Source organism: Vulpes vulpes, chromosome 1 (assembly GCF_048418805.1).
Source record: "Vulpes vulpes isolate BD-2025 chromosome 1, VulVul3, whole genome shotgun sequence".
NCBI classification, from domain to species: domain Eukaryota; kingdom Metazoa; phylum Chordata; class Mammalia; order Carnivora; family Canidae; genus Vulpes; species Vulpes vulpes.
The window spans coordinates 3,494,410-3,521,281 of NC_132780.1; the positions used below are offsets into that span (position 1 = coordinate 3,494,410).

The window sequence follows — 26,872 nt, forward strand, 5'->3', positions numbered from 1 at the left end:
TTCACAGAAATGCCATTTCACATATTTTATCGACCCTATTTTCCCTGAGTGCCAAATGCAAAATAGAATTTTATTCACTACTGCTGCCCTTTCTGGTTTGCCCAGAGTGCCGGGAAGGGCTGGGGCTGGGGGGCTGCGAGGCTGGCCACTGATCGTGGTGCCGGCCGTGGGCAGCAGGCTGCAGGTGGCTCTGGGTGCTCAGCTTTGCAGTTGGCCCTTGACACCAGCCTGGGGCAGACCCACCTCCTACGTCCTGGGTAAAATACAGGGGTTCAGTACTTCGGTGGGGGTGGTGGGGGAGGCAGTAAAACATTTGCACTTAGTATGTTAAAAATCTATTTCAACCAAAGCAAAAGTGTCACCTATTTTATATAAAATATATATATATATGTATCTTCTTGATCACAGAGTTGAAAGAACACCTTTTATTGAAGTAGGTGTGATGTGCCTGCCCCCGTTAAAGAGTCTCGGCCTAGGTGGCAGCCTCTGAGCCTGGCCGCCAGCCGTCTGTCAGGTGAGGTCTTCGCCCGCTAACTTCAGCAGACACCTGTCACTTCTCTCTAGATCCCCTGCCCAGAGAACCAAGGATATCTAAAAACAACAGTATCATGAACATCCGAATACAGTTCTTTTTTTCTTATGGAAAACATCAGGAAGAAATAACCACAAATATTGCTTACAAAAATAAATTTATCACAGCTTGGACTTGGCTCCGGGAGGCCAAGCTTGTTAGTCCAGGGCTTCCTCCGGCGGCACGACTTCCATCAGCATCTGCAGGTGCATGGTGATGGGCTCTGGAGGAAAAGCCGATCAGAGTGCGGTTAGAGAACTGGAATGAGAAGCTGACTTCGCTTGCTTCCCGGGGAGCAGTAATTCCATCCCTGCCCCGCGCACGGGGCCGTGTCCCGAGAGCCCAGCCAGGACGACTCCCAGCCCGAAGCTACAAGGCAGGTGGTACTGCTCGGCTTTAGAAAACCCAGCCAAGCTGCTCCCTACGAAAACTGGTTGGAAGCTGGAACTAAGAAGGTGAACAAACGATCTAGATTTTAAGCAGGATGCAGGCCCGGTGACCGTGGACTAAATATTCAGCCCTCGGTGAGTGGTCATTGCACACGGACAGAGAAGGGAGTCGTGCGTCTTCCCCAGAGGACGTGGTTTGGTGGCAGTAAAGATAGCAGGTTCCTACGGCTTTACTGGGAAGGGAGTGGCCCCCAGGGTGGCTCTCCCTTCAGCTCACGTCCCCGGAGCGTGGCTGGATTCCCTATCGGTGGGATCAAACCTCAGCTCACGCTCAGACATGTCGGTTCTCACAGCGACACACGTACTTTCCTTTCTGCCGTCGTGTGCCTGCAACCGTCTCTCCGCTTAGGGCTTCCATCAGTCAAGAGATTAGGCGGTGGGGATTGCTCTTCCAGGAAAGGAAAAATCCCCAGTAGAAGTAATAAAGCCCTATTTTGGGTTTGGCTTCACTTTGCTGGTCAACATGGAACAGATTCCGTGTCGCCTGTGGTACCAGTGAGGCAGGCCTGCAGGCCGAGCCAGGGGCCGAGCCAGGGGCCGGAGAAGGGCATTCCCGGGGCAAAGTGTCAGGGTCAGCTGCACCCCCACGGGGCCAGTTGGGTTTTGCTCCCTGGAACCTTGTAGGTCTCTCTGGGTTGCATTTGTGTAAGTAAACCCCAGAGAGGTGCCCGAGGGCCTGGTTGTGCTTCCCTGCTTCCCTGTTCGGAGGAGAAGCTGAAGGAGCAGACGCAGATTTCCAACCACATTGACTCAGTAAGCATTAGGTGACTGCTGTATACACCCGCAGTGACGCTGAGCAGCCCAATTCGGGCCCTCGTCCCCACTGTCCTGGTTTGGGTGTGTCTGGGCTGCTGCTGGGCCTCACATGCTGTCTGTGGGGCGGGAAAAGGAAGTGGTTGGATGGCAAGTGCTCTGGAGGCTGCACGCGCAACGATGTGGACATACTTATCGGTACCGAACTATACACTTAAAAATGGTCGGGACGGTCGATGTTACGCATATTTTACAATGAGAAAAAAAAAAGCAGATGGTGGTTCCCCTTCCTACTCGTTACAGTAATTGACGGGAGCAAAGGCAGAGGCCGCAGGTGGCCCCCAGAGGTGTCACACGGAGGAGAAGGTGACCTCGGCTCGCTGCGTGAGCTCCTGGGATAAGACAGTCTTGGTGGCATCGGGACGGGGCGGGGGTTGCGGGCCGCTGCACCTGTCCGTGCTTCGCTAACACGGCAGCCCCTCGGCTGGTACTTACTTGAGATCTTCTGAGCCCATCCGAACTTATAGTGGACGAAAAGGAAGTAAAAGATAAGGCCGCTCAGTATAAATAGGACACAGTAGAGGTACTCCCACGCGGGTTCGCTGATGATCGGGGCCACGACCAGGAACACGGAGATGAGGGTCACCAAGATGGGGATGAAAATGGGCACCTGCCGGCAGAACCAGAGTGTCAGGATGCGGCCACGGGCATTCACTTACATCCTGAGGATTTTCGTCCAAGACAAAACACGGACACAGGAAGTCTACGAACTCCGTGTGCCAGTCCTCCAATTTCTGTACTTTCGAGATAATTTTGCCAATCTTATTTCATCCCATCTACCTCCCCCCCCCTTTCCTTAGAATATTAAAGTAAATGTCAGATATGGTGTCATTTTACCTGTGAAACATTTGGGGCATGTCCTCCTCCAAGTCCTGAAGAGGACTTTTTGTTTTTAACATGTTTATTCCCTCTCCCTCCCTTTCCCCCCTTTTCCCCTGTCACTGGCTTGTTGTAGGAAGTGGATGATTCATCCTTTACAGGGTCTTAATTCTAGCTTTGCCCGAGAACTCGCTCCTCTATCCCTCAGATTCCCTGCACAAGGGTAGTGGATCTGGGGGCAAGGACGCTTCGTCGTTGGAGCAGTGTGCTTCCTCTGGTAGCACGTCGCAGGGCCCTGAATGCCCCGCTGTCCCACTTCCGCTCGCCAAGGTGACGATCCTTCCAGCCGGTGGGCTCAGGGGCCGGGGAGGAAGCCAGAGCCACCAGATCTGGACTCCCCCCACCCCTTCTCCAGGGAACTGTTTACTCTTAGCTGGAAATGGCACTTAGAGACCATAATCTGGGGGGCTGGGGTACTCACGGTTCTTAGGGACAGACAGAAAAATTTTTTTTTTCCAAGAAGGGGAAAAAATTGGCAAGTTCATACTGATATTTCCAATTCATTGCATTTTTCTCCCCCTTAGACTTAGGTCTTTTTTTCCTTATGCTTCTGAAAACCCTATTTCTTAACGGCTTTGGCAAAATTCCTTACCTGCTTTATCCTATAACATGCCCATAATAAATAGACAAAATAACTGTGCCAGTACGACCACTACTGGAAGTGTGGTATGAAGAGTAAGATTTCTTGTAGCTCCTTTTAACCTCCGAACATAACCCACAAGGGAGGTTCATTCAAAAAACTGCACTTGACTTTTTCTCTGTGTGGTGTTGTCCTTTCCTCATAGCAGAGTAAGGTTTCTTCTATTTGTTTTCGGTTTTTGCGGATTTGTTTTTTTTTCCCTTTTATCTTAAATTTTAAACTACTATAATTTTAAACTTCTGATTGATCTTGCTTTATCCTTCCATCATTTATTTCTGAGAATAAACACACACATAAAAGCTCAACCATCAGGCACACACTCCTCTTTCACCGCCCCCATATAAAAGCTGGCAAATACACAATTGATGGTTTTACATTTTGCTTTTTCCTATGAATATATGCCAGAGATCGTGCCCCCGCCACACACAGTATCACCCCTCCATCTTTTACAGCTACATCCCACTCGACTCTGTGGACGTCTCAAAACGTACTCCACCAGCCTCCCATGGGTTGACTTTTGGGTTGGGCGGAGCCTTTCTCGAATACAGTTACTGCTGCAGTAAATACCCTTGTGTGTATTTCATACTTTTGCCAGTATCAACTTGGGGGTAGATTACCCCAAAACGGGGTGGCTGGGACAAAAGATAAGTGCAAGTGTAATGTTGCTAGACGTTGAGCAGTCCCCCTGCCTCCACAGCAGCTATTCCATTTGTATTCAGACGCCACATGGGAGGAAGTGGGCTGCCACCCTCCCACCCCAACCCCCCCACCCCCCCACCCGTGGCCTCTCCAAGATGGGGAGTGGCCGGAGCGTGGGATCTCTGCCCGTCGGATGGGCAAGCAGTGGCACCTCATCAGAATTGTGGTCTGCATTCTCCTATGGGGGGGGGGGGCTTGCTGGGTTTCATTTGCTTCATTTTTAAGAGTCATTGCAGTTTCTGAGCTGTCTCCATATTTTTTGTTTGTTTATATGTTCTGTCCATTTTAGGTGTCGATAATTCCCGCCTCCATTTTAGGAACTCTTTAAATTAAGGATAGTAGCCCCCGTTTTGTGACATTATTGCAAGGATTATTTCCCCATCTGGTATGCATGTGCATTTTTAACTTTCTTCTCTTTTTCTCAATGCCTAAATTTTTATTTTGTTGGGGTTTTATGTTTGTCACCATTTTCCCCTTACTGCTTATGGATTTTGAGTCCTAGAAAAGATCCCTTCCCCATTTCTGGACTACAAAGCAATTTATATAATTTATATTTTCTTTATGCATCAGCATCATAACATTTACATTTCAGAACCTTCATGTTTTAATATCCTCTTTTCTGAAAAAAAAAAATCCTCTTTTCTGTTTTGCTGGCTAGTCTTGCATCGGACTGAACTTTGTAATCAACTCCTGCAACTCTAGAAAAAAAAAAAAAATCAGATGTATCATGATCTCATTAAACGTCTAAATTAGGGCAGCCCGGGTGGCTCAGCGGTTTAGCGCCACCTTCAGCCCAGGGCGTGATCCTGAAGACCCTGGATCGAGTCCCACGTCGGGCTCCCTGCATGGAGCCTGCTTCTCCCTCTGCCTGTGTCTCTGCCTCTCTCTCTCTGTGTCTCTCATGAATAAATAAATGAAATATATTTTTTAAATGTCTAAATTAAGAAACTGTACATCTTGGGGCACCTGATGGCTCAGTCAGTTGTGTCTGACTCTTAATTTTGGCTCAGGTCATGATTTCAGGATTATGACACAGAGCCGCAGGTTGGGCTCTGCACTATGCATGGAGTCTGCTTAAGATCTCCCGGTACCCAAAAAAAAAAAAAAAAAAAAAAAGATCTCCCGGTACCCCGTCTTCCCCCCACACCTCCCCCTCTAAATAAACAAAACAAAAAACCAGTAAAATCTTTATGATGCTATTTTTCCTAAGAACATGTATGGATTTTCACTTGTTCAACTGACCCGTTTCTGTGTTTCCAAAGAATTCCACTGCTACAACTCAGAGGCCTCACTTCTTATAAAGGTTATGGCTAGGCACTTGTTTATTATTCGTTTTGGGGAATAAGGTGCTCTCTTTGTTATCTCTTAATTGGGTGTCATTTTTATAAATAAAGGCTATTGATTTCAGTATGTTTCTTTTTTTTTTAAGTAGGCTCCATGCTGGGCATGGAGCCTAGTGTGAGGCCCCATCTCACAACCCTGAGCTGAAATCGGGAGTCGGATCCTTAACCAACTGAGCCATCCAGGCGTGTTTATGTCTCATTATTTTACCGTATTTCCATGTAGTTTTTTCTTTGATTCTTTTGGATGTTACCGAGGCACAATGTATCTTTGAAAGGAAGTTTTAGACTTTAAAAAGCCTTTTCTAATTGCTTTCTCTTATCTAATTGCCTTGCCACGGTCTCCAAAATGCAGCTACATGAGAGCTGAAACGGAAGGCATTCTTGTTACCTGTGAGGACATCCCTCTAGTGCCACCTTCTCAATCGCAATAGCCGTTAGCTTTTTGCTGAAGGGGTATGTGTGTGTTCATGATAAGGAAACAGTTATCAATTCCTATCTGTGTTTTTATCAGTAGTGTATGTTGAATTGTATCTGGCGAATTTTGTAATCTCTAGGAGGTGATTATAGGGGTTTTCTCCATAGATATATTAATATAGTGAAATATATCCATCCAAGAATTAAATCCGTAATTAATAGGTTTTGTGATCCTAGCCCCCCTTGCAGACGTGACTTAGTCATGGGATATTATCTTTTTAATGTAATTGGGTTCTGTTTGTTAAACAATTTAAGTTTTTTTTTAACAATTTAAGATTTTTATATCAATATTCAAAAATGAGATTAGTCTGTGATTTTTTCTTTTTCCCTTTTCTGTGCTTTCTAAGGTTTGGTATCAATATTATAGTTGATAGAAAATGACCCTGAGATCAAGACCTGAGCTGAGATCAAGAGTCAGATGCTTAACTGACTGAGCCACCCAGACACCCTGTTGATAGAAATAATTTGAAAAACTAGTAAAGCAACCTATACCTAACCTTTTATTTTAATTTCCTTAAAGATTTTAAGTAATCTCTATACCCAACATGGGGCTTGAACTCACAAGCCTGAGATTGAGTCACATGCTCTACCAACCAAGCCAGCTGGGCACCCTTGTAGCTAACCTTTAAAAATATGAGAGGAAGCACAAACACACAAATAAAAATGGTGAAATTGGGCAGCCCCGGTGGCGCAGCGGTTTAGCGCCACCTGCAGCCCAGGGTGTGATCCTGGAGACTCGGGATCGAGTCCCACGTCGGGCTCCCTGCATGGAGCCTGCTTCTCCCTCTGCCTGTGTCTCTGCCTCTCTCTCTCTCTCTCTCTCTCTGTGTCTCTATGAATAAATAAATAAAAATCTTAAAAATAAATAAATAAAAATGGTGAAATCATCTCCAGAACATAAGAATTTAAAAAAAAATCTTAAAACTAATTTGTGCAACTCTATATAGATAAATTTGATGAAATGGACAATTTTCTGGGAAGATGCAAAGTTACTAAAACTAACCCTGTCAGAATCCGAATTCTCAGGGAAATTCCAAAAACCAGGTGATCTGACTAGCAATCTTAAATTCTTTTTTGTTTATTAATTCCTTATGCACTCTTTTGATTTTCTTTGTTGTTCTTTCTCCTGCTTTTTGAGTTGCCTATTTGTTTTCATTTTGATTGCTGTATTTAATGCAGTAAAACTTCCTCAAAGCACTGATCATAGATCATGTCTTACTGTTATTTTTAGGAATTTATGTACCTTCATTTCCTATTTGTTGGACTGAAAAGTTTGATTTAAAAAAAATAATTTCCTGTTTCATTGCATTATAGACAGAGAATGTGGTTGGTCTTTATTCCTAATTTTTTTTAATCAAGATTTTCTTTGTGGCATTTGTCAATTTTCAGACATGTCCCGTATGCGCCTGAAAAAGTGTGTTGGCTATTTTGGGGACTCAGAGCCTGGACGGGTCTCTAAGATCTGCCGTGGTCTGTTCAGGGCTTGTCGCTTGTACTAGTGAGATGTCTGGATCTGTCTTGGACTGAGGGAGACACTTTAAAGTCTGTGTGTCTCCTTGTACTTCCTAAAAGTACATAAAAATGACCTCTGTGTGATTCGGTGAATAGGTTTTCATGCCTGCCATCTCTTTACTGTGAATTTTAGCCATTAGCATCACTAAGGACACTGAAGTGAGTGTCTTGTGCCTGAGTACTCCTCTGATAGGATCACAACCCCTGTTTTCTGAGTATTATTTTCCTTTGCTTGGTCTGTCTTTGCTTATCCTCCTTTGCTTATCCTTTTGCTTATCCTTTCTGTCTTTGCTTATCCTTTTCTACATATTGTCTATCCTTTGTAAACCTGCCTGAAAAATCTTTTCCCTTTAATGGTTGACTTAGGCTCATTTAAACTCTATAAACCAGGGCATCTGGGAGGCTCAGCGGTTTAGCACCTGCCTTCCACCCAGGCGTGTTCTTGGAGTCCCGGGATCAAGTCCCACGTCGGGATCCCTGCATGGAGCCTGCTTCTCCCCCTGACTGTGTCTCTGTCTCTTCTCTGTGTCTCTCATGAATAAATAAATCAAATCTTTTAAAACAATTTAAAAAAAATAAACTGAATAAACCAGTTTATCAGTGTAACTGACCAGTCTTTGCTCCACATTGTTTTACAGTCCTCTATGCAGGCTTCTACTTATTGTTAGTTTTCTACCCTTAACGAGTGACATTCTGTGGGAAAACTCTCACCTGAGACCCATTTCTCTTATTTTAAATGGGGAGAAAAGATCATGTATCACAGTCCCGACTAGTGTCCTCAAATACAGCTTAAACACAGTAAATGCATGTAAATACCCAACATGCATCATACCAAGAAGTAACTGCTTTAAAAGTGATTTTCCCCTGACCAGTTAGTACGGTTGTGAACAAGTGGTTACCTTGAATGCGGTGACACGGCCCCGCAACGTGAGAGTGACACGTGACTCTCACTTGTCAGCGTGCCTACGCACGATTCTGACTCGTGTTGGATTTGGAGCGCAACTTGAAACGTTTCTCTATTATATTTGAGGATTTAAATACTGATTTAATAAATATTAAATAGGACCGATAATTTAATGATTATAATTAAATAACTAATAATTATAAACTAAAACCATAATTGAAAGTTAAATGTAATTGAGTAATTATTATCAATTTCCCCACATAGCTAGCAGGTAGAAATAGGAGTATAAAGAGGTTTATAGATTTATAGAGTCTAGAAAGTTTTGGGATGTTAAAAACTAATAAGCAAAAACAAACAAAAAACCCTAATATGCACTCTACCAAGAAAATGTTCACCAGGAAGATACTCTGATTGTTTCCCTATTGGATTCTTTATATAGAGGGTCTTTTATGATACGGTGTCTTATACGCATGCACACATGTTTGTGTGTCTTTATTTATTTTGGATCTATCTTTTGGGGTCTATAAATGCTGTTTTTGTTCTCAGAGTTGCCATTATAAATAGTAAATATCACAGCTCACTCTCCTCTTTTCTACACATTGTCTATAATAAGCAGTAATAATATTATTAGTCTTCTCCTTCCTCCTCCTAATTTTAGATGGTAGCCTGGGGCAGTTTCCTCGGCATGCTTTCCTTAACTGGCACGCTTTCATACGCTTTCCCTTCCATTTTTGTCGTATGATATTGTCAGTGCCTGATGTTTGCATCCTTGTGTCCCCTTTATCGCGCATCATTTAGTCCAGTTCTGTAGTTAAGTGTATTCACCTTGTGCCACTGACTTTTTGGTTTCTGAAGCTTGTTCTCTAGGTGATTCCTCCTGAGGGTCTCATGTAACAATCCATGCCTTGAGGTGTTTCATATTAGTAACTTTATTCTTTTTTTAAAGATTTGCTTATTTGAGAGAGAGAGTGAGAGCGCGCACCTGTTGGAGAGTGTGGGGGGAGGAGGGGCAGAGGGAGAGAGAGAGAATCCACAAGCCGATTCTCTGCTGACACACGGAGCCCAACACGGGGCTTGATCTCACAACCATGAGCCCATGACCTGAGCCGAAACCAAGAGTTGGCTGCTCAACCAACTGAGCCACCCAGACGCCCCTTGGTAGCTTTATTCTTCGAGGTCAATTTGGATATAAAGCCTTTGGCTTATATTTTCTCTTTGAATACCCTAAACATGTGCCCCATTGTCTCAGGGTATGAAGTGTTGCTGATGAGAATCCTAATACCTACATTAACTTTATAAGCGAATTGGGGTGGAGGGAGGGCATGACAGGGGCAGTGGACACCCAAAGCATGATCTTTCAAAGCTCAGTAATTTAATCAGAACATATTTCCCTCTTGCTCCTTCTAGCTGATTCTCCAATGATGTCATATGCCTTCCAGAATGTTGGTTCTGGTCCCCTCCTTTCATGGTCCCCCTCCCACTCTCCCACCTGTCCCAGGAAATGTTTCTTGAATTACAGTTCTAAAGCATTCTGTTGCCTTGGGGTGCTTGGTTGGCTCAATTGGTTGAGCGGCCAACTCTTGATTTCAGCTCGGGTCATGATCTCAGGGTCACGGGTTTGAGCCCCATGTTGGGCTCCTAGCTCCGCAGGGAGTTTGCCTGAGGATTCTCTCTCTCCCCCTGTGCCCCTCCCCCAACTCATGCTTGCACTCTCCCTCACTCAAACAAACCTTTTAAAAAAAGAATTCTGTTGCTTTTATTTGCTGCTTCTTCAGGGATTCCAGTTCTACATGTGTTAGGGCACTTCTTCCCCTATCTTTGATATTTTCTCTCAAATCCTCTTTCTTTATTTAAGGGGTTTTTGTGCAGAGGAGAAATCTATTCTACCGTCATGATTTTGCCTGCCAGATGACCTGATTGAGGTGGGACTTCTAAACCCCATGTCTCAGCTGGCTCCGGAGACTTGGTGACAGTCCAGATAACTGTCAGAAAGACCACTAGGCACATTTTTGAAACAAAATCCTAAAGCCAAAGACATTATCCTGTTCTTGTCCTGTTTAAGCCTTCAGCTTTCCTACCTCGTTCCTACGTCTGCATTCGTTCAGTAGTACAGCTGTTAACAAAACAAAAGCCTCTAACATAAGAAACAAAATAAGTTCTTCGTCGCATTGGCATGTAGACCCACCCCGGCTGCGCAGGGAGGTGGCGGGGAACCCCGGTTTGCAGATGTAGACTATTAGTGGTTGCCCGCACGGAAATGGGTCTGGGCCAGAATTCAGGCGCAAACTCCACCCTAAACGATGATGTTCAAGGGAAGAGGAGTAGAGTCAGGTTGGAAACAGATTTTAAGGTAGTTATTTTTAAACCGTTTCAAGAAATCAAAGCGGCTTGTGACATTTGGGGCACGAGACCTACCTTGATAGGCCTTTCCAGGTCTTTCTTTGTGAACCTCATCACAACCAGTCCCAGAATCGTCAGGCCGTAAAAGAGCCACGCAGCAAAACTGAAGTAATTGACCAACGAGTTTATGTCACCGGGGATGATGTAAATAGTCGCTATGATGCCCTAGAGGAAGGAAGAGTGGATTCTTAGGTCACTGGTGCATAAAAACAGGATCCCTGTCACCTCCCGGGAGGCCGAAGAAGCAGCGTTTTCTGTGGATGAACCTGTCGGCATGAACGAACCCATGAATCCCCTTCGAGCTGGAGTGAACCCAGCCTCTGGCCGTGATGAGTGTTCTCCGTGACGGAGAGGACCTGGAAACGTGTGACTCCTTGAGTTGCAGTTTTAAACGGCGACAGAACAAAATATGCACGGACATCCCCCCAGCTCCCTGATCATAAGCTTTTCTGCCAGAGAGTCTTCGTCGGGGCAAAGGAGCCTGAGCTGTGACACTCAGCCTGGTCTTGACCAGCCTGAGCTGCACGGCCTGGGCCGTGTGGTGTGAGGCCTCCCCTCATCTTCAAAGGGAGTGGGCTGATGGCCAGCAGTGTTCTCCTGTGGGGTGGAAGGAGCCTGGCCCCGAGGCTGGGCTTGCATGGTCCGTAGGGGGTGCCACACAACAAAGGACCGTCCCTCCACTGAGAAACTCCGATTAGAGGATGTCAGAGGGCCTCCACTGCACAGGGATGCCGTGACGCCTAAACTGTTGGGCCATAATGAGAAGCAGTGATCCGGAGCCACCTCATAAAGTGGCATATTCTCCTTCCCTGGAAGCTGGTGGGGTTTTGTACAGTTATTACCAGGGACCCAGACATACGAATGTACATGTAAGGACTGTAGGAGGTAGAAAGTTGGGAGAGTCCGTGTCTTTCGTAGACAAATTCAGAACAAGGAACAGACGTTGGGCAACCTGTTGGAGCGGTCATGGGCTTCTTAGTGTACCTACTTCATGTGGAGGAGTAAAGGGAACCGGGGCCATTTGGAAACCACTGGGCTTAGTGATACTGGTTTACTCCAGGGCCTCTCGGCCTTGACGGGGGTGTTTTGACAGCAGAATTCATACTTACATAAAAGATGATGGCGGGGGCTGGAGTCAGGCGCTTGACACTAATGTAGGAGAGCACTTTGAGCATGTGGCCTTCCCGGCCCGCCACGTACACAAGCCTGAAAGAGCAGGAGGAGAGGGAGTGGTGTGGTGCCACCACTGGGCTTCCCCACCAAAGCCATGGAGGAAGGGACTCAATGGGCACCTGGTGTGGTCAGTGGGAGTCAGTCTCGGGGAGCTGAGTGAATTTGGGGGAAGTAGGTGGTTAAACGCACCTGAGAGCTATGCTTCCTGGTGCTGAGGGTCAGCTACACAGGGGAGAGCATAGGGCTGGCTTGGGGTTTGGAAAGGACCTTTCAGGAGGAGACCTACTCTGTGTCCTCAGAGTTATGCTTTTACATAATAGAAAAACCAGTCCAGGGCCAGTGGACCCCAGTACTTGGAACACCTGACAGAAGCAAGCACAGAGGTGCCTGGCACTTCCTAAACCCAAGCTGTGCAGGATTTCCATATTTAAAAAAAAAAAAAAAAAGATGCCTGGGTGGCTCAGTGGTTGAACATCTGCCTGTGGCTCAGGTTATGATCCTGGGGTAGTGGGATTGAGTCCAGCATCAGGCTCCTGGGAGGGAGCCTGCTTCTCCTTCTGCCTATGTCTCTGCCTCTCTCTCTGTGTCTTTCATGAATAAATAACTAAAATTTTTAAAAAAACTAGATCTGAGAGGGGCACCTGGATGGCTCAATTGGCTGGGCATCTGACTCTTGATTTCAGCTCAGCTCTCGGGACCCTGGGATCTAGTCCCACCTCGAGCTCCACGCTCAGTGCAGAGTTGGCTTGGGATTCTCTCTCCCTCTCTGTCTGCCCCACTCTCCATTTGCACGGACACTCTCTAAATAAATAAATTCTTTTTTTTTAAAAAAATAGACCTGAGTTATGAAGCGGAGACAAATGGAAAATGTAGACAGGAAATTGAGAGAAGAAACAGGGAGCCCCCCGAGTTCGTTGAATGGGGTAAGAGAAACTTGAAGAAAAGCAGAGAGCTTCCATGGAACTGAAAAACAGCTTTTAAATTAAACCCAGTTCTAGATAAAAAAACATACCCAGATACAAACATCACAGTGTAAGGAAAAAAAAATTTTTTTTTGAAAAAAAAAAAAAATTTTTTTTTTTTTAAGCTTCCAAATCTAAAAGATGAACTACAAAATGAGGACAACCAGAACAGCAGAGATGGCATGAGAATATTTTCAAAGCAACCTGGGAAATCAGTTTTCAGATTCCGGGGCTGTATAGCTAAGCTATCGTTCAGGACTCCTGGCAAAATGAATATATTTGCAGGTGAACAGGGCCTACGACACATTTTCTCTTCTTCAATCCTCATTGGAAACTATTAAATCTACTCCAACAAACAGAAAGAAACTGAACTCAAGAGTCGTTTGAAGATGCGATGTGAAGGAAACAGCAGTAAGACACGTTGATATGGATGTAAGTACACACGTTTTCAATTCTTATCACGATGAACTTTTCTTGGAGGGGAGGGTTTATAGACAAGGTGCAGCTGATCTACCGGACGTAGCGAAAGGGAGAGAGAGCCCTTGCCGGAGAGGGAGGAGAAGGGAGATGTTTATAGCCTCTGTTAGGTATTTGAGTTAAATTTGAAGGGTAATTGCTAAAAGAACAGAAAGAAAACTTCCACATCAGGAGAGAAAAGAAAGGGCATTTGATGGATAATAAATCAGGATAAGATTTTTTTTTTTAAGCTATGAAAACACTATATGTTGGAGATAATCCCACTGTAACAGGAATCCCATCAGATGGGATCAGATGATGATGATCGCGTAGATTGTAGATCCGGGCCAGAGATGCCCTGGGGGGTTGTTGAAAGAGACACAAGCCAAAGCTCCCCAAGGCCGAGGGGGGAAGAGACAAGGGATGGATGAACATTGCTACCCGAAGCAGCAGTCCTGAGCCTGTAGGGTCCTCAATATCAATATTGGACAAAACAGAATTTAAGGCAAAATGAGTTCCTGTGGAAAATGGAAGCCATCTGCCAAGAAGATACGAAAACCGGGAGCCCTTGAAACGTAGAAGGCCAAACTTGACAAATCCACTGAGAGCAGAAGATCTGAAGAGTCAAGGCACGGGCTTGACGATGATAGAGAAATCGAGGTAACTAGAACACAATACGCCTTATTTTCAAGACCCTAAGAAGCATTTTTAAAACCTGCAGTCAGCCACAAGGGAAGGCGTAAAGCTTCCAAAGAAATGAGATCATAAAGATCCCTCACTCTGACTACAACACCATAAAATCAGAAGTCAGGAATACAAAGTCCGGAAGGGCTCGTCTATTTAAAACTACGTATCTGAACTTTGAAAAAGACATAAACATGGTATCAAGTTAGTTTCCCGAACAAGCCAGTTAACACCGGGAGGAAAGGAGTTGCCAGAGGGAGACAGGCTGCAGGGGTGCTGGGACCTCACACTTTAAACCCCTCAGCGCTCACAAACCTCTCTGTAAATTCCATGGGCTCATAAAGCAAGCGGGAAGTTTGGAACTGGACACAATCATTGCAAGTGCGGCTGGAGGGCTGAGTAGGCAAGGGGGAGCCAACCACTGACAGGGAGGCACCGTTTCTTCCAGATGGTTCCATGGTGGGGGTGGGGGGCTATGAGGCATCCCTGTGCACAGGAATAGGACAGGGCCCAGATGGGCAGCTAATAGTGGTATTCAAACCAGGAGGGGAAGCGACGGACTATTAATAAAAAATATTGGGACAACAGGTAGATGCTTGAGGGAAAAAAGTGAGATTTATGCCTCATATCAAAATGCATTCCAAATTGATCAAAGAGCCAACGTAAAATGCTAGGAGAAAACATGAGTGGATATTCTTGAAAGGAGGGAGGTTTGTCTACACGACATGGAAAACTCAGACCCCAGGAAGCAAGAATCTTGGATGTGGCCCCACAAAAATTCTACCCAACACATAATTCATAATTCTGGCCAACCCCCAAGCTGCACAGGTATCCAATTATACAAAGTTAATGCAGAATGGGTCGTAAACCTAAATGTGAGGGCTACACCTATAAAACTTCTAAAGTAAAACAGAAAAGAAACTCTTCGTGATCCTGGGTTGCGCAAAGGCTATTAGAGATGACAACAAAAGCATGACACGTGGGAAAAAAAAAGTCAAAAACACACACATTTCCAAAACACCAGTAAGAAATGAGAAGACAGGTCACAGACTGGGACAAAGTGTATGTGCAAGTCAGATACCCGAGAGAGGGCTTGTATCCATAATGTATAAAGAATTTTTTTTTTTGTATAAAGAATTCTTACAACTCACTAAGATGACAAACAGCCCAATTGAAAAAGTGGACAAGAGATTTGAGTAGATATTTCATCAGAAGACATATGCATGGCTACCCGGCACATGAAAAGATGCTCGGGAGCATCAGGAGTCCTTCGGGAAATGCTGTTAAAACCACAGAGACGTGACTTAACCCCACGAGAAAGACTAATCAAGGAGACCACGCCAAACGTTAGGATGTGGAGAAACTGGGATGCTCATGCATTGCTTCCAGAAATCAAAATGGAACAATCACTTAGGGAACAGGTAAGCAGTTTCTTCTGTAACAGTTAATCACAAATTTACTGTAGGAGCCAGAAATTCTACTCCTAGGAATCTACCTAAGAGAAATGAAGACACACGTGTGTGAACGTGCGCAGTGGGCATTCAAATGGCCCAGACTGGAAGCAGCGCAAACCTCTAGCGACTGGGGAATGGATAGACAAAAGGCGGTGTCTCCGCACAACGGAAATCCAGCCGTTGCAGGGAATGAGCAGATACGTGCTGTGACATGGGTGGACCTCAAAAATAACATGCCAAGCGAAAGAAAGCCAGATGCAAAGGACACCCTGCATCGCGCCAGTTAAATGAAATGTCTAGAAAAGGCAAGGTTAACAGACACTGCAGCGGGTCGGAGACAGTCCCAGGCCCGGCGCGGCGGGGAGCAGGGGCTAGCTGCAGTCAGGCAGGAGCGAACTTTTGGGGATGATGGGAATGTTCTAGAATCGGAATGTGAGGCTATTTGCACAGCTTTATAAACATAATAAAATCATCAAAATGTATAATTACCAAGTGAGACTTAACGGTGTTTACACCTCCGGAGAGCTATTGAAATCGTGTTCCTGTGTATTAGCAACAAACTTGCCAGGGACTGACATTTAAAAAAAAATTTACAGTAGCACAAAATATGAAGTTTGTTTTTAGAGAGAGAGAGAGAGCGCGTGAGTGAGAAAGAACAAGCGGGTGCGGAGGAGCAGAGGGAGCAGGAGAAGCGGGCTCCCTACTGAGCGGGCCCGGGCTCGACCCCGACACCAGGACTGTGTGACCCAAGCCGAACCAGCCGAGCCACGCAAGATATGAAATGTTTTGGGATGACCGTGACAAAACGTACGCAAGAGCCACATACTGAAACTACTGCAGAAAGAAAAGAAAAAACATTTTGGAAAAAACTGAAGACCTAAATAAAGGGAGCGGGTCCCTGCCGCCGGGTTAGAACGATCAGCCCTGTTCGTGAAGACGGCAGCCCTCTCCAGATTGAGCTACAGATTCACGGCGGCCCTGAGCAAAATTTGACAAGCAGGTTCTCAAATTCGTACAGAAATGCCAAGGATCCAGAAATAGCCGAACGCTCTGGAAGAAGGGAAGTTGGTGGACTGGCACCATCTGTGCTTCGACACAGCGCCGCGAAGGATGGTTTTGCCGTCCTGAAACATGTCCACTGTATCCTCCTTGGCAATTCCACCCTCGCAAATGAATCGATGCAGGACACCAGGCAAGTGGGCAAAGATGTGTTCCAGAATGCTCCCTGTGGCAGTGTTTAAGAGAACAACCCCCCACTGGGGCCGTGAGCTGAGGTTGTGTGACGTTGGGTCAACTGGAACACGATGCAGCTGCTGACGGTCTCCGGGCCGGGAGGGTCCACAGGGCTGGCGGGGCCGGCAGATGATGCAGGTTTGTGTGGGATAATAATCCCACATTATCAGAATGTGGGACAGGAACAGAACCATGCCGGTTGCTCTCATGCTGCCACCGAGACCGTCGGGGTAAGTGGCAGACTCCCGTGGCCCAAGAGCCCAGAAGGTTACTCTTGGGTCTCCATTACGTATATAGTCACGGGGGAAGACGTTCAAGAGACTTCAGTAGGTGATAAACGGGACCAGCGTGTCTCCCATGTCCCCACATCCTGCCTTGTGCGACATTGACAGCACTGCCCCCGCCGCTGAGGAGCACAGGGTGGGGCCACCATGCCCAGCACCGGCGCATAAGCTGAGCCGTACGTTTTGCTCTCTTTCCTGGACTTTGGGTTTTCTTATGTTTTTATTCAAATTCCAGTTTTCTGTTCTGCTCTGAGGTGTAAGCCCAGCAGGGCCCTGAGGGCTTCTGCCCTGAGGCTGGTCCCTGATGGGCCTCTGGTGCCCTCTGGCCTCCCCGCCCCAAGTGAGTGCTGGGGTTCCCTACCTGCCTGCCGTGAAGCAGGTCCCGTTGGCAGCACCGATGGTGGAAAAGGCCACGAACAGGGGAACCACCCAGGAGGCCGGGTAGAGAACGCGGTCACCGAACGTCTGCAGAGAGCAGCACAGGAATCCTGAGGGGCCTGCACGCTCCTCCAGAGGAAGCTGCTGAGCCTCCCCGGGGCCTGGCCTCTGACTCCCCTCGGGGAAGGAGGACCTACAGGACCACTTGACCACTTGGGAGGAGAAGGACATAGCCTCTTCCCCTCCCAGAGGAAAGCGACCAATACTAACTCCACTCCTGACCATCTTGCTCACGGTTGCTGGGTGACCTCTCCTGGGGCTAAGTGTTCCCAGCGACTTGGGGATTAACATGCAAATCCTAGAAATACCACCCATGGTCGGGATGCAGGGAGGCTCGGTTTGGCTCCCGGGACTCTGTTTAGAGCATAGCCTTTCCCCTTCCTGACACACGGGTGCAGCCACAGGCTCTAGAGAAAGGTTGGCCATCCGTGGGGTGCACGCTCCCCCTCTGATGCCACCACGGTGCCCTTCTGCACACCACCTCACTCCATAAAATCTGGGGACTAAGGTCCAGTTCTTTGCAGAGAAGAACTGAGGAGGCCCTGAGCCTGGATCAACCTCCACCTGATTCCCCTGCCAGGAAGTTACTCTGAACAGAACCGTGTACAGACCGTAGGGAGTCAGTGCTTCGTCTTTGGTCCAAGTGCCTCCTTGGTTTGAGGGACACTTTACTGACCCTCCCCGACCTCCCGACACAGAGAGGCAGACATGTCCTCACCACCCCCCACCATCCTAGCTTGTCATTTCACTGTCCTCCCAACACCCCTGGCTTCCCGCTTCCCCCTCACTCAGCATGACCCTGTTCTCCCGGCCCTAGCCACCTCCTCGTGACCCGTGACCTCATCGTACCCCAGACGGCCTCTCCCCTGGCTCCCCATCCTCCCCCGTTGCCCGTTTGCAGTTCCCTTCCTGGCCCGCCCCCGCCTCACGAGGCTTCCAGCGCCTGGACCTCCAGCCTCTCTCACTGGCACCCACATGCATCCCCTTGCCATCAAGACCCCCCCACAGTATAATCCTGCCCTTCGATCCCTCCCCTGCACTTCCTCGCCTGTATCCATGAAAACCCCGACCCCGGGGCAAACCCGGCCCTGTGCCCCCTGCGCCCCGTGCCAGCGCCCAGGCCCTGGACAGAACCTTCCACCCGCTGGCACAGCCTTTGTCCTCGGGTGCATCCTTGCTGCTGCCTCCAACGGCTGCCTCTGCCCCGAGTCCTAGACGACGACTTCCCTCCTCCTCCCCAGAGGGCACCTTGGCTGGGCATTTAGGACTTGCCCCGGAGCCCAGCAGCCTCTGGCCCCGGGCCCTGGGCACTCACCACGGCCACCGCCTGGGACTGCAGGAGCTCGGTGGGGGTCATGACCGTGAAGTAGGCCACGTTCATGAGAAGGTAGCAGCCTGTCACCAGCGGGATCCCGATGATGATGGCCAAGGGCAGGTTTCTGGGAGCGGCAGGGACCCAGGGTCAGAGCAGAGCACCCGTGGGAGCCCCGCGAGCCTGCGGTTCCTGTCCTGTCCTGTCCTTTCTCGCCAGCCCCATCCCTCCGCCCCGCCAGCCAGTCCCCGTGGGGGGCTGGGGTCCCAGCCGCTGCCGGAGGCCCACCCCCTCCCTCACCCGGGGCCTGCGGGACGTGACGTTGCCAACTGAGGAAAAAACAAAAGACAAAACCTGTCCTGCTCTCAGGCTCCGGGGCGGAGAAGTGGGGGTTCCCGCACCGCCCAGAGCAAAGCCGGGCTCCCACCGGTGGGAATGGGCTTGCGGGGAGCCAGCGCAGCAGGAAGGGGCCCCGCTTCCTCGGGGAGACAAGCGGGCTTGCGGGCCCCCGCTCCCCCCACCCGACTCTGCTTTCTCACCTGAAAGGGTTCCTGAGTTCTTCCGTGATGTAATTGAGCTGGTTCCTAGGAGGGAAAAGTCACGCGAGTGACCTCCTTCGGCCTTCCTTGCTCACGCGCGTGCAACACAACCCCAGCGTCTCGTTGGAGACTCTCGGAGAAGGTTCTCCTGCGGGGCCTCGGGGTCATCTCTTTCAGAGAAAGCCCGTGACGGTGCCCCCCCCCTCCAACTGCGAGGTCTGCACGTCTGTCAAGCGATAGGCCTTTGCCCTCTGGGAATCGTGAGAATTTTCCAGAACCCTCGGGAGCAACGAGTCCCCAGGCTGCTTGGGAAACCTGGAGGGTTTTGCGGGAGGGAAAGGCCAGGGTGACGGGCGGGGGGCCAGGCTTCTTCCTCACACGACACGGGCAGGACCTGGCATCTCCGCCGTGGGGTGGACGCGCTGCGGAGGCTTCTGGCCTAGTCGGGCGCCCGCCCGTCTCCGTGTCCCCCTCGGGGCCCAGGCCTCGGCCACCATGTGGCCCGCGGAAGGGGCAGGGGTCTCGGGGCCTGCGGGCTCGGAGGGCGAGCGACCCGAGGGCCGTGTGGACGTGAGCCCCCGAGCCCCGGGGGCTTCTGCAGGAGCCCGGCCCCGGGCGGACGTGCGGCCCGTCCCAGCGAGCCTACCATCCGTCGTAGGCCCAGAGGCCGTTATAGAAGGCCAGGCTGATGGCGCCCACAGACAGCTTTGCGCCCTCGAAAGAATTCTCGAAATTCCTTGTATTTCCTGTAATGAAGCCAGACAGCGAACTGTGGGTGTCAGAGGACCGCACCGGGACCCCGCGGCATCTCCACGACCAAAGGGCGCCGCCCGTGACCTCAGGGTATCACGGGAGCTCCGAAAGGCCGGGAATCCAGAGCGGCCCCTTGGCACCCCTGCCGGGCTCCCCGAGGGACAGGCCGCGGGGGACGAGGCCGAGCCGTGTGGCACCCGCCCTGCCCGCCCCGGGGCGCGCTCACCTTGGGCCAGGAGGACCAGGCCCCCGATGATGATGATGGCCACGATCACCAGCTTGGCCCCCGTGAACACGTTCTGGACGTAGCTCCCCAGCCGCACGCTCAGCGAGTTCACGGTGGTGATGAGCACTAGAAAGAGCCAGAACGGGGGTGATGGCGCCCCCAGGCCCAGCACCCCCCTTCCTTTCCCAGGGGCCCGGAGCTGCCCTTGCGGCCGCTCTGATCGGCAGGTGTGCCTGGCGGGGACCTTGGAGCATGGCCCTGGGGGACCGCCCCGGGGACTCTGGGCTTTGGGGGGCCCCCCGCAGACCCCGGCCCACTTCTTGCTGCACCCCCAGGCCCACCGGCCTCTCTGGGCATGCAGGAGCCAGGCCCCCCGCACCCCCTGCCCGGGTGTCACCTGTGGGTACTCACAGATGGCAGCAGCCGCGAGGCACTTCACCACAGCTTCGGGGGGCTTGCAGCCTGAGTAGAAGGGCGCAGAGACGTACTCGGAGAAACTGAGGCAGATGATGGCGAAGGAGGTGGGCTTTATGACGAACAGGCTGGTCCAGGAGAAGAGGTAGGCGGGGATGGGCCCGAAGGCCTCCAGCAGGTAAGGGTACTCGCCCCCCGACTTGGTGATCATCGTACCGAGCTCCGCAAAGCACAGGGCGCCTGGAACGCAGAGGGGGGCCTGCCCCGGTGAGACCTTGCCCTGCTCCCGGGGAGCCCCCCCACTTCTGGGGCCGCCCCACCGGGCCCCCTCGGCTCTCTGGCTGGTCTGCACTCGTGCCCCATAGGTGCTGCGCGGGACCCCAGCGAGCGTGGGCCGGGGCGCAGAGGGTGCCCGCCTGTCTCGGGGGAGCTCCCCAGGGAGGCCCGTGTTCGTTACCCAGTGTTGCCAGGACCCCACAGGCCACCCAGATGATGAGACAGGGCCCCACGGCCTCCGTGTTGCTGAGCACAGACTTGGGGGAGATGAAGATCCCAGAGCCGATGATGGTGCCCACGATCATGCAGATGCCGCTGAGCAGGCCCACCTGGGATGCGGCACGGAGGGCGGTTAGGGCGCCCCCGCCCCCCGCCCCCCCCAGCGCGGCCCCCTCCCGCCACGGCCGGCCCAGCTCCCGTCAAGCCCCAGCACCGTCACCACGGCCCGTGAGTCAGGCAGGCCCCCGTCACGCCCATTTTACAGAGGAGAGCGGGGAGGACAGACGGGTGACGGGGCTTCCCCGGGGAGTCCCCGCGCAGCACCCCTGGCTTGGGCGGCGCCCCGACCTCTACCCTGACTGCCCTTGACAAAGCGGCGCAGACGCCCAGATGGGTTTAAAGGCTGACTGAGCAGAGAAGTCAGGGCCCTGGTCTGCGCCAGGGGCCTCCCGGGGAGCAGGGGGAAGGGGGGTGCAGGGGGAGACCCAGGGGCCTCCTGGGGAGCGGGGGCGGGGGGGTGCAGGGGGAGACCCAGGGGCCTCCCGGGACAGAAGCACCCGGAGGCCGCCGAGCTCTGATGCCATTTGGCAGGGAGCGACCGGGGCACTGGCAGGACGGCCTGGGCTCTTCTCCCCTGGGGGCCTCTTAGGCTGATTGACCTCGGGGCGGCAGGAACCCTCCAGAACCCTCCCTCCCGCTGAGGTCTGCACTCACCGGAGCTGCCCCCAGTTTAGGAACGAGTGGAGGACACACCCCGGGGTCAGCTCGGTGCTTCTCAGGGGGAGCGACACCCATTAGCCAGCCCCTAGGGACCCCAGACCCCAGGCCAGCTCGCAGGCAGCCGAGCCAGCCCCAGTCCCTCCTCTAGCCCCTGCCGCCCGCACAGCCCAGCCCGCCAGTGGGGCCCTCGCTGCCGCCCTGACCCCCCCAAGCCGACCGTCCACGCCCCTCTACCCGCGTGGAGCCCCCCTGCCTTCCAGCCCCTGAGGGACACTGCCCCCCGCCCCTGGGGCGCGGCCCCCCAGTCCAGCCACTACTGCGGTCCCTCTCACGGGATCACCCTCGCCCCACCCATCTTGCACGCGCGCCCCTGCTCGACTCCCTACAAAGGAACGTTTCCCATCACTGAAGGAACATGTTGAGGGACAGGCGGGGCAGCCACTCGGGGGAGGCCTATAGAGGGGGCGGCCCACGGCAAAGGGCCCGAGCAGACCCAGCCGTCCAGGCCCTCGCCCGGCGCTCCGAAGCACCCACGCGTCAGCCTCGCAAAGAAAATGCTGGATTCACGGGCCGGAAGGCAAGAGCCCAGCCCCGAGAAGTGTTGGCTTCGAGGGGTGTTTCCAGTCAGAGATCGGGGGCTCCGCGGGGGCCGCCGCTCGCGCCGGGGCCCTGCGGGGGGACGGACTTGCCTCCTTCTGGAGACTCGTGGTCTTGGGTTCCTTGGCCTGGATGCTCCCCGTGGACCTCTCGTCGTCTCTCCTGCTTCTCAGGCTGTTCTCCTCCATGTCTCCTCCCGCCGGTCCTAGGGGGGCTGCGAGGAGAGCACTCGGCCCAGCCCGGCGGCGGCGGCCAGGCCAGGGCACCCCTCGGCCCCCCGCCCCCCGTGCCCAGCTCCACTCCACCAGCAGCGCCCACCTAGGGCAGGGACGAGCACCTGCCGACCCTCAGGGATGGTGTGCGGGGTCCGGGCCGACCCGGGGAAGGGGCTCCCGTGCATTTGCTCCGGCGCCGCGACAGCCCCCGGGGCCCCCCCCGAGCTGTCCGCCCCTGCTCGCCTGCAACGGCGCACCCCAAAGTCGTTCTACATCCAATTTCTCTCTCTCTCTTTTTACTTTTTTTCCAAAAGTAGAAGTATTTTACAACCCCCTGGAAGACCCCTGGTGGAGCCGAGTCCAAGGACGGCACACTTGGCCCATGGTCACGTCCAAGGCGAAGGCACCGGGCACAGGGCAGCCCCGCGGCGGCGATGCTCCCGCGCTGAGCGACAGCAGCCGCGAGATGCTGGGGGGATCAGCCCAAGGCCGAGCCGGGGTGCTCCCTTCCTGCGCCCTTTCCCTAAATAAAGTCCCTCCCAGGCCCTGGGGGGGGGGGCGCTGCCCACCGCCCTGCGGCCTTACCTTTCCTCGCCCTCGCAGCGCCCCGGGAGCTGCCCAGCTCGGCCGCCGGCTGTGTCTGCGCGTCTGCACGGACGCGCCCTGGGAATGGCCATGTCTTGTGCCCAGGAGTGGAGGACGCCAGAAGGTACAGAGGTCAATAAAGGTAATTATTAAACACCTCTTTTTTTTTCTTTTCTTTTCTTTTTTCTTTTTCTTTTTCTTTTTTTTTTTTTTTTTTTTCTTGCAGCCATGAAGCCTGGATCCCGCGCCCACAAGGGGAGGAGGGCCAGGCACAGGCCAGTTCCTGCGCACAGATGTTCCCGTGCTGTCGCTCACTGTTCTTTCCTTAAGCAGAGCCCCCCCACATCGGGTGCATCTTGTCAGGAGATCCCTCTAAAAACTGGCAGCGGAGGGGATAAACTTTGGAACCAGCTTCTTTTATTGCCTTAATAAGCTAGATTTACAGCCGGGGGCAGGCGGCACCCGGGGGGACCGCCGGCGGGAACTTGCTGCCTGTCAGGGCGGGTGCCAAGCCCGCAGGACCGTGGGCGGGTCTTTCCCGCTCCCCTTTGGGGGTGACTGGGCTCCGGCCCCGCGGACCCGCCCTGCTCGGTCTGCACCTGCAGCCGCCCAGCTCCGTTTGGCCCCAGTCTGTGTTCATGGGATCGTGGGGCAGAGAAGGGGCTGCGCACCCTCCCCAACCTGCTGGGGAAACTGAGGCCCCAGAGACAATGAAGTATGTGAAGGCTCCGGCGCTCCAGCCCCCCGATCCCAGAGGTCCGAGTGTGCTCAGAGGAGCTGGGGACAGACCCACCCTCCCGTCCCTCCCCTCCAGGGCTGACTCGGTGGCGGCTCTAATCCCTTGTCCCAGATAGTTCTCAGCTCTCAGCCGGGGAGCTTTGTACTGTTATCACCACCGCCTCCTCCGTTGTTTCCGTTGTTTCGCGCTGGGCTAAACCTGACAGCATCTCACGTAGAGACCAAAGGTCACAGGAAGGAGCAGGACAAACCACGGGGGATCCCCAGGGAGCACTGTGGGGCGGGCAGGGCCTCAGGGCTGTCCCCAAAGCCATCTGGAGGACGTGGGGATGCTCGCTGCCGCGAGTCCACGCACCCCTGCCCACCGTGCTCCCCGGGGGGACTGGGGGGGGCTCCGCTGCCACCGCCACCTGCCGCCCCAGACGCCCCGTCCGCAGGCCGGTTCCTGCGGCTGCCGGCCCTGGCGCCTGTCTCTGCACAACACTGCAGAACACTCCTGGGTCAAAGTTGCCTCCAAAGGGCTGCTGTTCTCAACAGAAATCACGTGAGGAGGGCAGGGTGGGTGGCGGGTGGGAGGGCGACGCCCGGACCAGGCCGGTGGCCACGGGTGACTCAGCCTCTCCAACGGCGCCCAGATCCGAATCTCGAATCTCGAGGGGGGCCGGTCCCGCACAGCCCCCACGGCCGCGGCAAGCGTGGGGCGCGTAGGGTTGGTGGTCTGGCCTCTGGGGCCTCTTGCTAAGGGTCAGAAGTCGCTTCCGTGCCCTGGGGTCGCTGGTGAGCACTGCCTTCCCCAGGCTGCCGTGTGTTCAGCTTTCCCCTGGCAGAGGGAGCCTTCAGCTCCTTCCCTAAATCGCCCCCACTCAGGGGAGACAATCTGGATGTGCCCCCCCCCCCCCCCGGGCTCCTGGAGACCTTGGGCCCCCCTCGTGCGCCCAGCCCTCCCCCCAGGGCCCAGGTGGCCCCGCTGCCTGTTCCCCTCCGGGCGCTTCCCGGCCCCTTGCACCCGTCCTTCTTGCACCCCCCCTATTTCTCAAGGTTCTGGGCAGCTCTTGACCTTCACTCAAACGTGCTTGTGGTCTGCGCAGACGGACCCACGGACCCACGTCGCGTCTGCATTTTTCTTACCGTTTGGGACGTGGTGCGGCGGCGTCTTCGTGTCCCTTCTGCGGGAGCCCAGGCCCCAGCCGGTGCTGCGCAGCCTCCTGGCCTCTCTGGTCCTCCGAGCCCCCGGAGGAAGGCTCAGGCCCCACGTCGTCGCTCCAACCCCGTCCAGGCCTGCCGTCGAGCTTCTCACACCGCCTTCTGTCGAGGCCGCGTGTGCCCTCCCACGGCGGCTGCTCCAGGCTCGGGGCCTCCGGGCTGCGAGAGCAGAGAGCCCGGGCCGGGTGCGGGCTCCGCGGTGGAGGTGGAGCGGCTGCCTTGGGCTCAGCGTGACCCCGGGGCCCCGGGATCGAGTCCTGCCCTGGGCTCCCTGCAGGCAGCCTGCTCCTCGCTCTGCCTGGTCTCTGCCTCTCTGTGTCTCTCACGAATTAAAAAAAAAATATATATATATATATAAAAGAATCAGTGGAATGTGCCGAGTCCTTAAATGCCAAGGATTTACAGTCTCACCATAAAATAATTAGCACGGGAATTCCCTCCCTCCTTGTCACACGAGCTCCGTTTGCTCCTTCGCCCCAGATCCTCTCTGTCCCTGGGACTCTGGCTCAGCACATCACCTATGTGGAGCCCCGCGGTATCTGTCCTCGGTGTCCGAGACGCGTCACACGGCTCAGCACACGCGTGCTCCCCCGGTGCAGCGAGGCCAGCCCCCGGGATTTACCCAGAAAGAATGGACACATCCCCACAAAAATGTCCTGCGGACGTTCCGAGCAGCGCCAGGCTCAGGCTCTCCGCGGGCGTGGGGAGGGCGTGGGGAGGACGCGGGGAGGACTCGGGGTCCAGTTTCTCGTTTGGATGCGGGACACGGAGGTCCGTACTGCTGGTGCGGAGCCCGCGGAGAACCCATGCGGAGGGGCGCCCGGGTGGCTCCGTGGCCAAGTGTCGCCTTGGGCTCAGCCTGAGACCCCAGAGTCCTGGGATCGAGTCCCACATTGGGGTCCCCGCAGGGAGCCTGCTTCTCCCTCCACCTGGGTTTTGCCTCTCTCTCTCTGTGTCTCTCATGAATACATAAATAAAATTTTTGGAAAAAAGAAAAAGGACAGGTTGCCCAGAGCGACCCCGACTTTGGATCTGGGAACACCTAGGTGTGTGTGTCCCCCTGGAGGGAGGGAACCCCACCCACTGAGCCCAGCCGCTTGAGGAATCCGGGAGGTGACGGTACGTGTCACCCCAGTGCTGAGGGTGCCAGACGCTTGGCAAGGCCTGGCTGCTGTGAGGGGCTCCTGGGCCCGCCTCGAGACCCCCTTCCCAGGGCGCCTGGGGGGCTCAGTCGAGGCCTGACTCTTGGTGTCGGCTCAGGTCACGATCTCAGGGTGGGGAGATCGAGTCCCATGTCCGGCTCCACGCTCAGCGGGGAGCCTGCTGGAGACTCTCCCTCTCCCTCTGCCCCCTTCCGGCTCGCTCTCTCTCAAATAAAATCTAAAAAAAAAAAAAAAAAAAAAAAAAAAAAAAAGGGATCCCTGGGTGGCGCAGCAGTTTGGCGCCTCCCTTGGTCCAGGGCACAATCCTGGAGACTCGGGATCAAATCCCACGTCGGGCTCCCGGTGCATGGAGCCTGCTTCTCCCTCTGCCTGTGTCTCTGCCTCTCTCTCTCTCTCTGTGTGTGACTATCATAAATAAATAAAAATTAAAAAAAAATAAAAAATAAATTAAAAAAAAGAAATCCTCCCTGACCCAGGGTCATCAACTACCTAGAAGCTTAGCTGTGACTTTCACACTTAGGTCCGTACACAACTGTCCAAGAGA

General features: G+C 52.9%; 1 protein-coding gene across 2 annotated transcripts; it reads right to left on the reverse strand.

Moving 5' to 3' along the window:
* Positions 1-410: 410 nt before the first annotated feature.
* On the reverse strand, positions 411-25,491 carry SLC7A9 (solute carrier family 7 member 9). Of its 2 annotated transcripts, none has more exons than XM_072749947.1 (14): positions 25,091-25,491; positions 23,225-23,318; positions 22,517-22,638; positions 21,070-21,217; positions 20,610-20,852; positions 20,199-20,324; positions 19,866-19,965; positions 19,220-19,264; positions 18,684-18,807; positions 17,292-17,395; positions 11,794-11,890; positions 10,700-10,849; positions 2,269-2,443; positions 411-794 (listed from the first exon to the last, which is right to left on the reverse strand). In XM_072749947.1, exons 3-14 carry the CDS (start codon positions 22,610-22,612, stop codon positions 730-732), a joined length of 1,473 nt encoding a protein of 490 aa, XP_072606048.1. In that variant the 5' UTR covers positions 22,613-22,638; positions 23,225-23,318; positions 25,091-25,491; the 3' UTR covers positions 411-729. The 2 variants fall into 2 exon arrangements, with proteins under 2 accessions (XP_072606048.1, XP_025865963.1); XM_026010178.2 differs by lacking the exon at positions 25,091-25,491 and having other exon boundaries at positions 411-569; positions 681-794; positions 23,225-23,533.
* Positions 25,492-26,872: the final 1,381 nt, after the last annotated feature.

Excerpts from the sequence above, each read along its gene's own strand:
- SLC7A9 (XM_072749947.1), bottom strand. The coding sequence starts at position 22,612 with ATGGAGGAGAACAGCCTGAGAAGCAGGAGAGACGACGAGAGGTCCACG. Across the intron at positions 18,808-19,219 it reads GAACTCAGGAACCCTTTCAG|AAACCTGCCCTTGGCCATCA; the intron begins GTGAGAAAGCAG and ends TGCCGCTCCCAG. Across the intron at positions 795-2,268 it reads ATGGGCTCAGAAGATCTCAA|AGCCCATCACCATGCACCTG; the intron begins GTAAGTACCAGC and ends CTTTTCCTCCAG.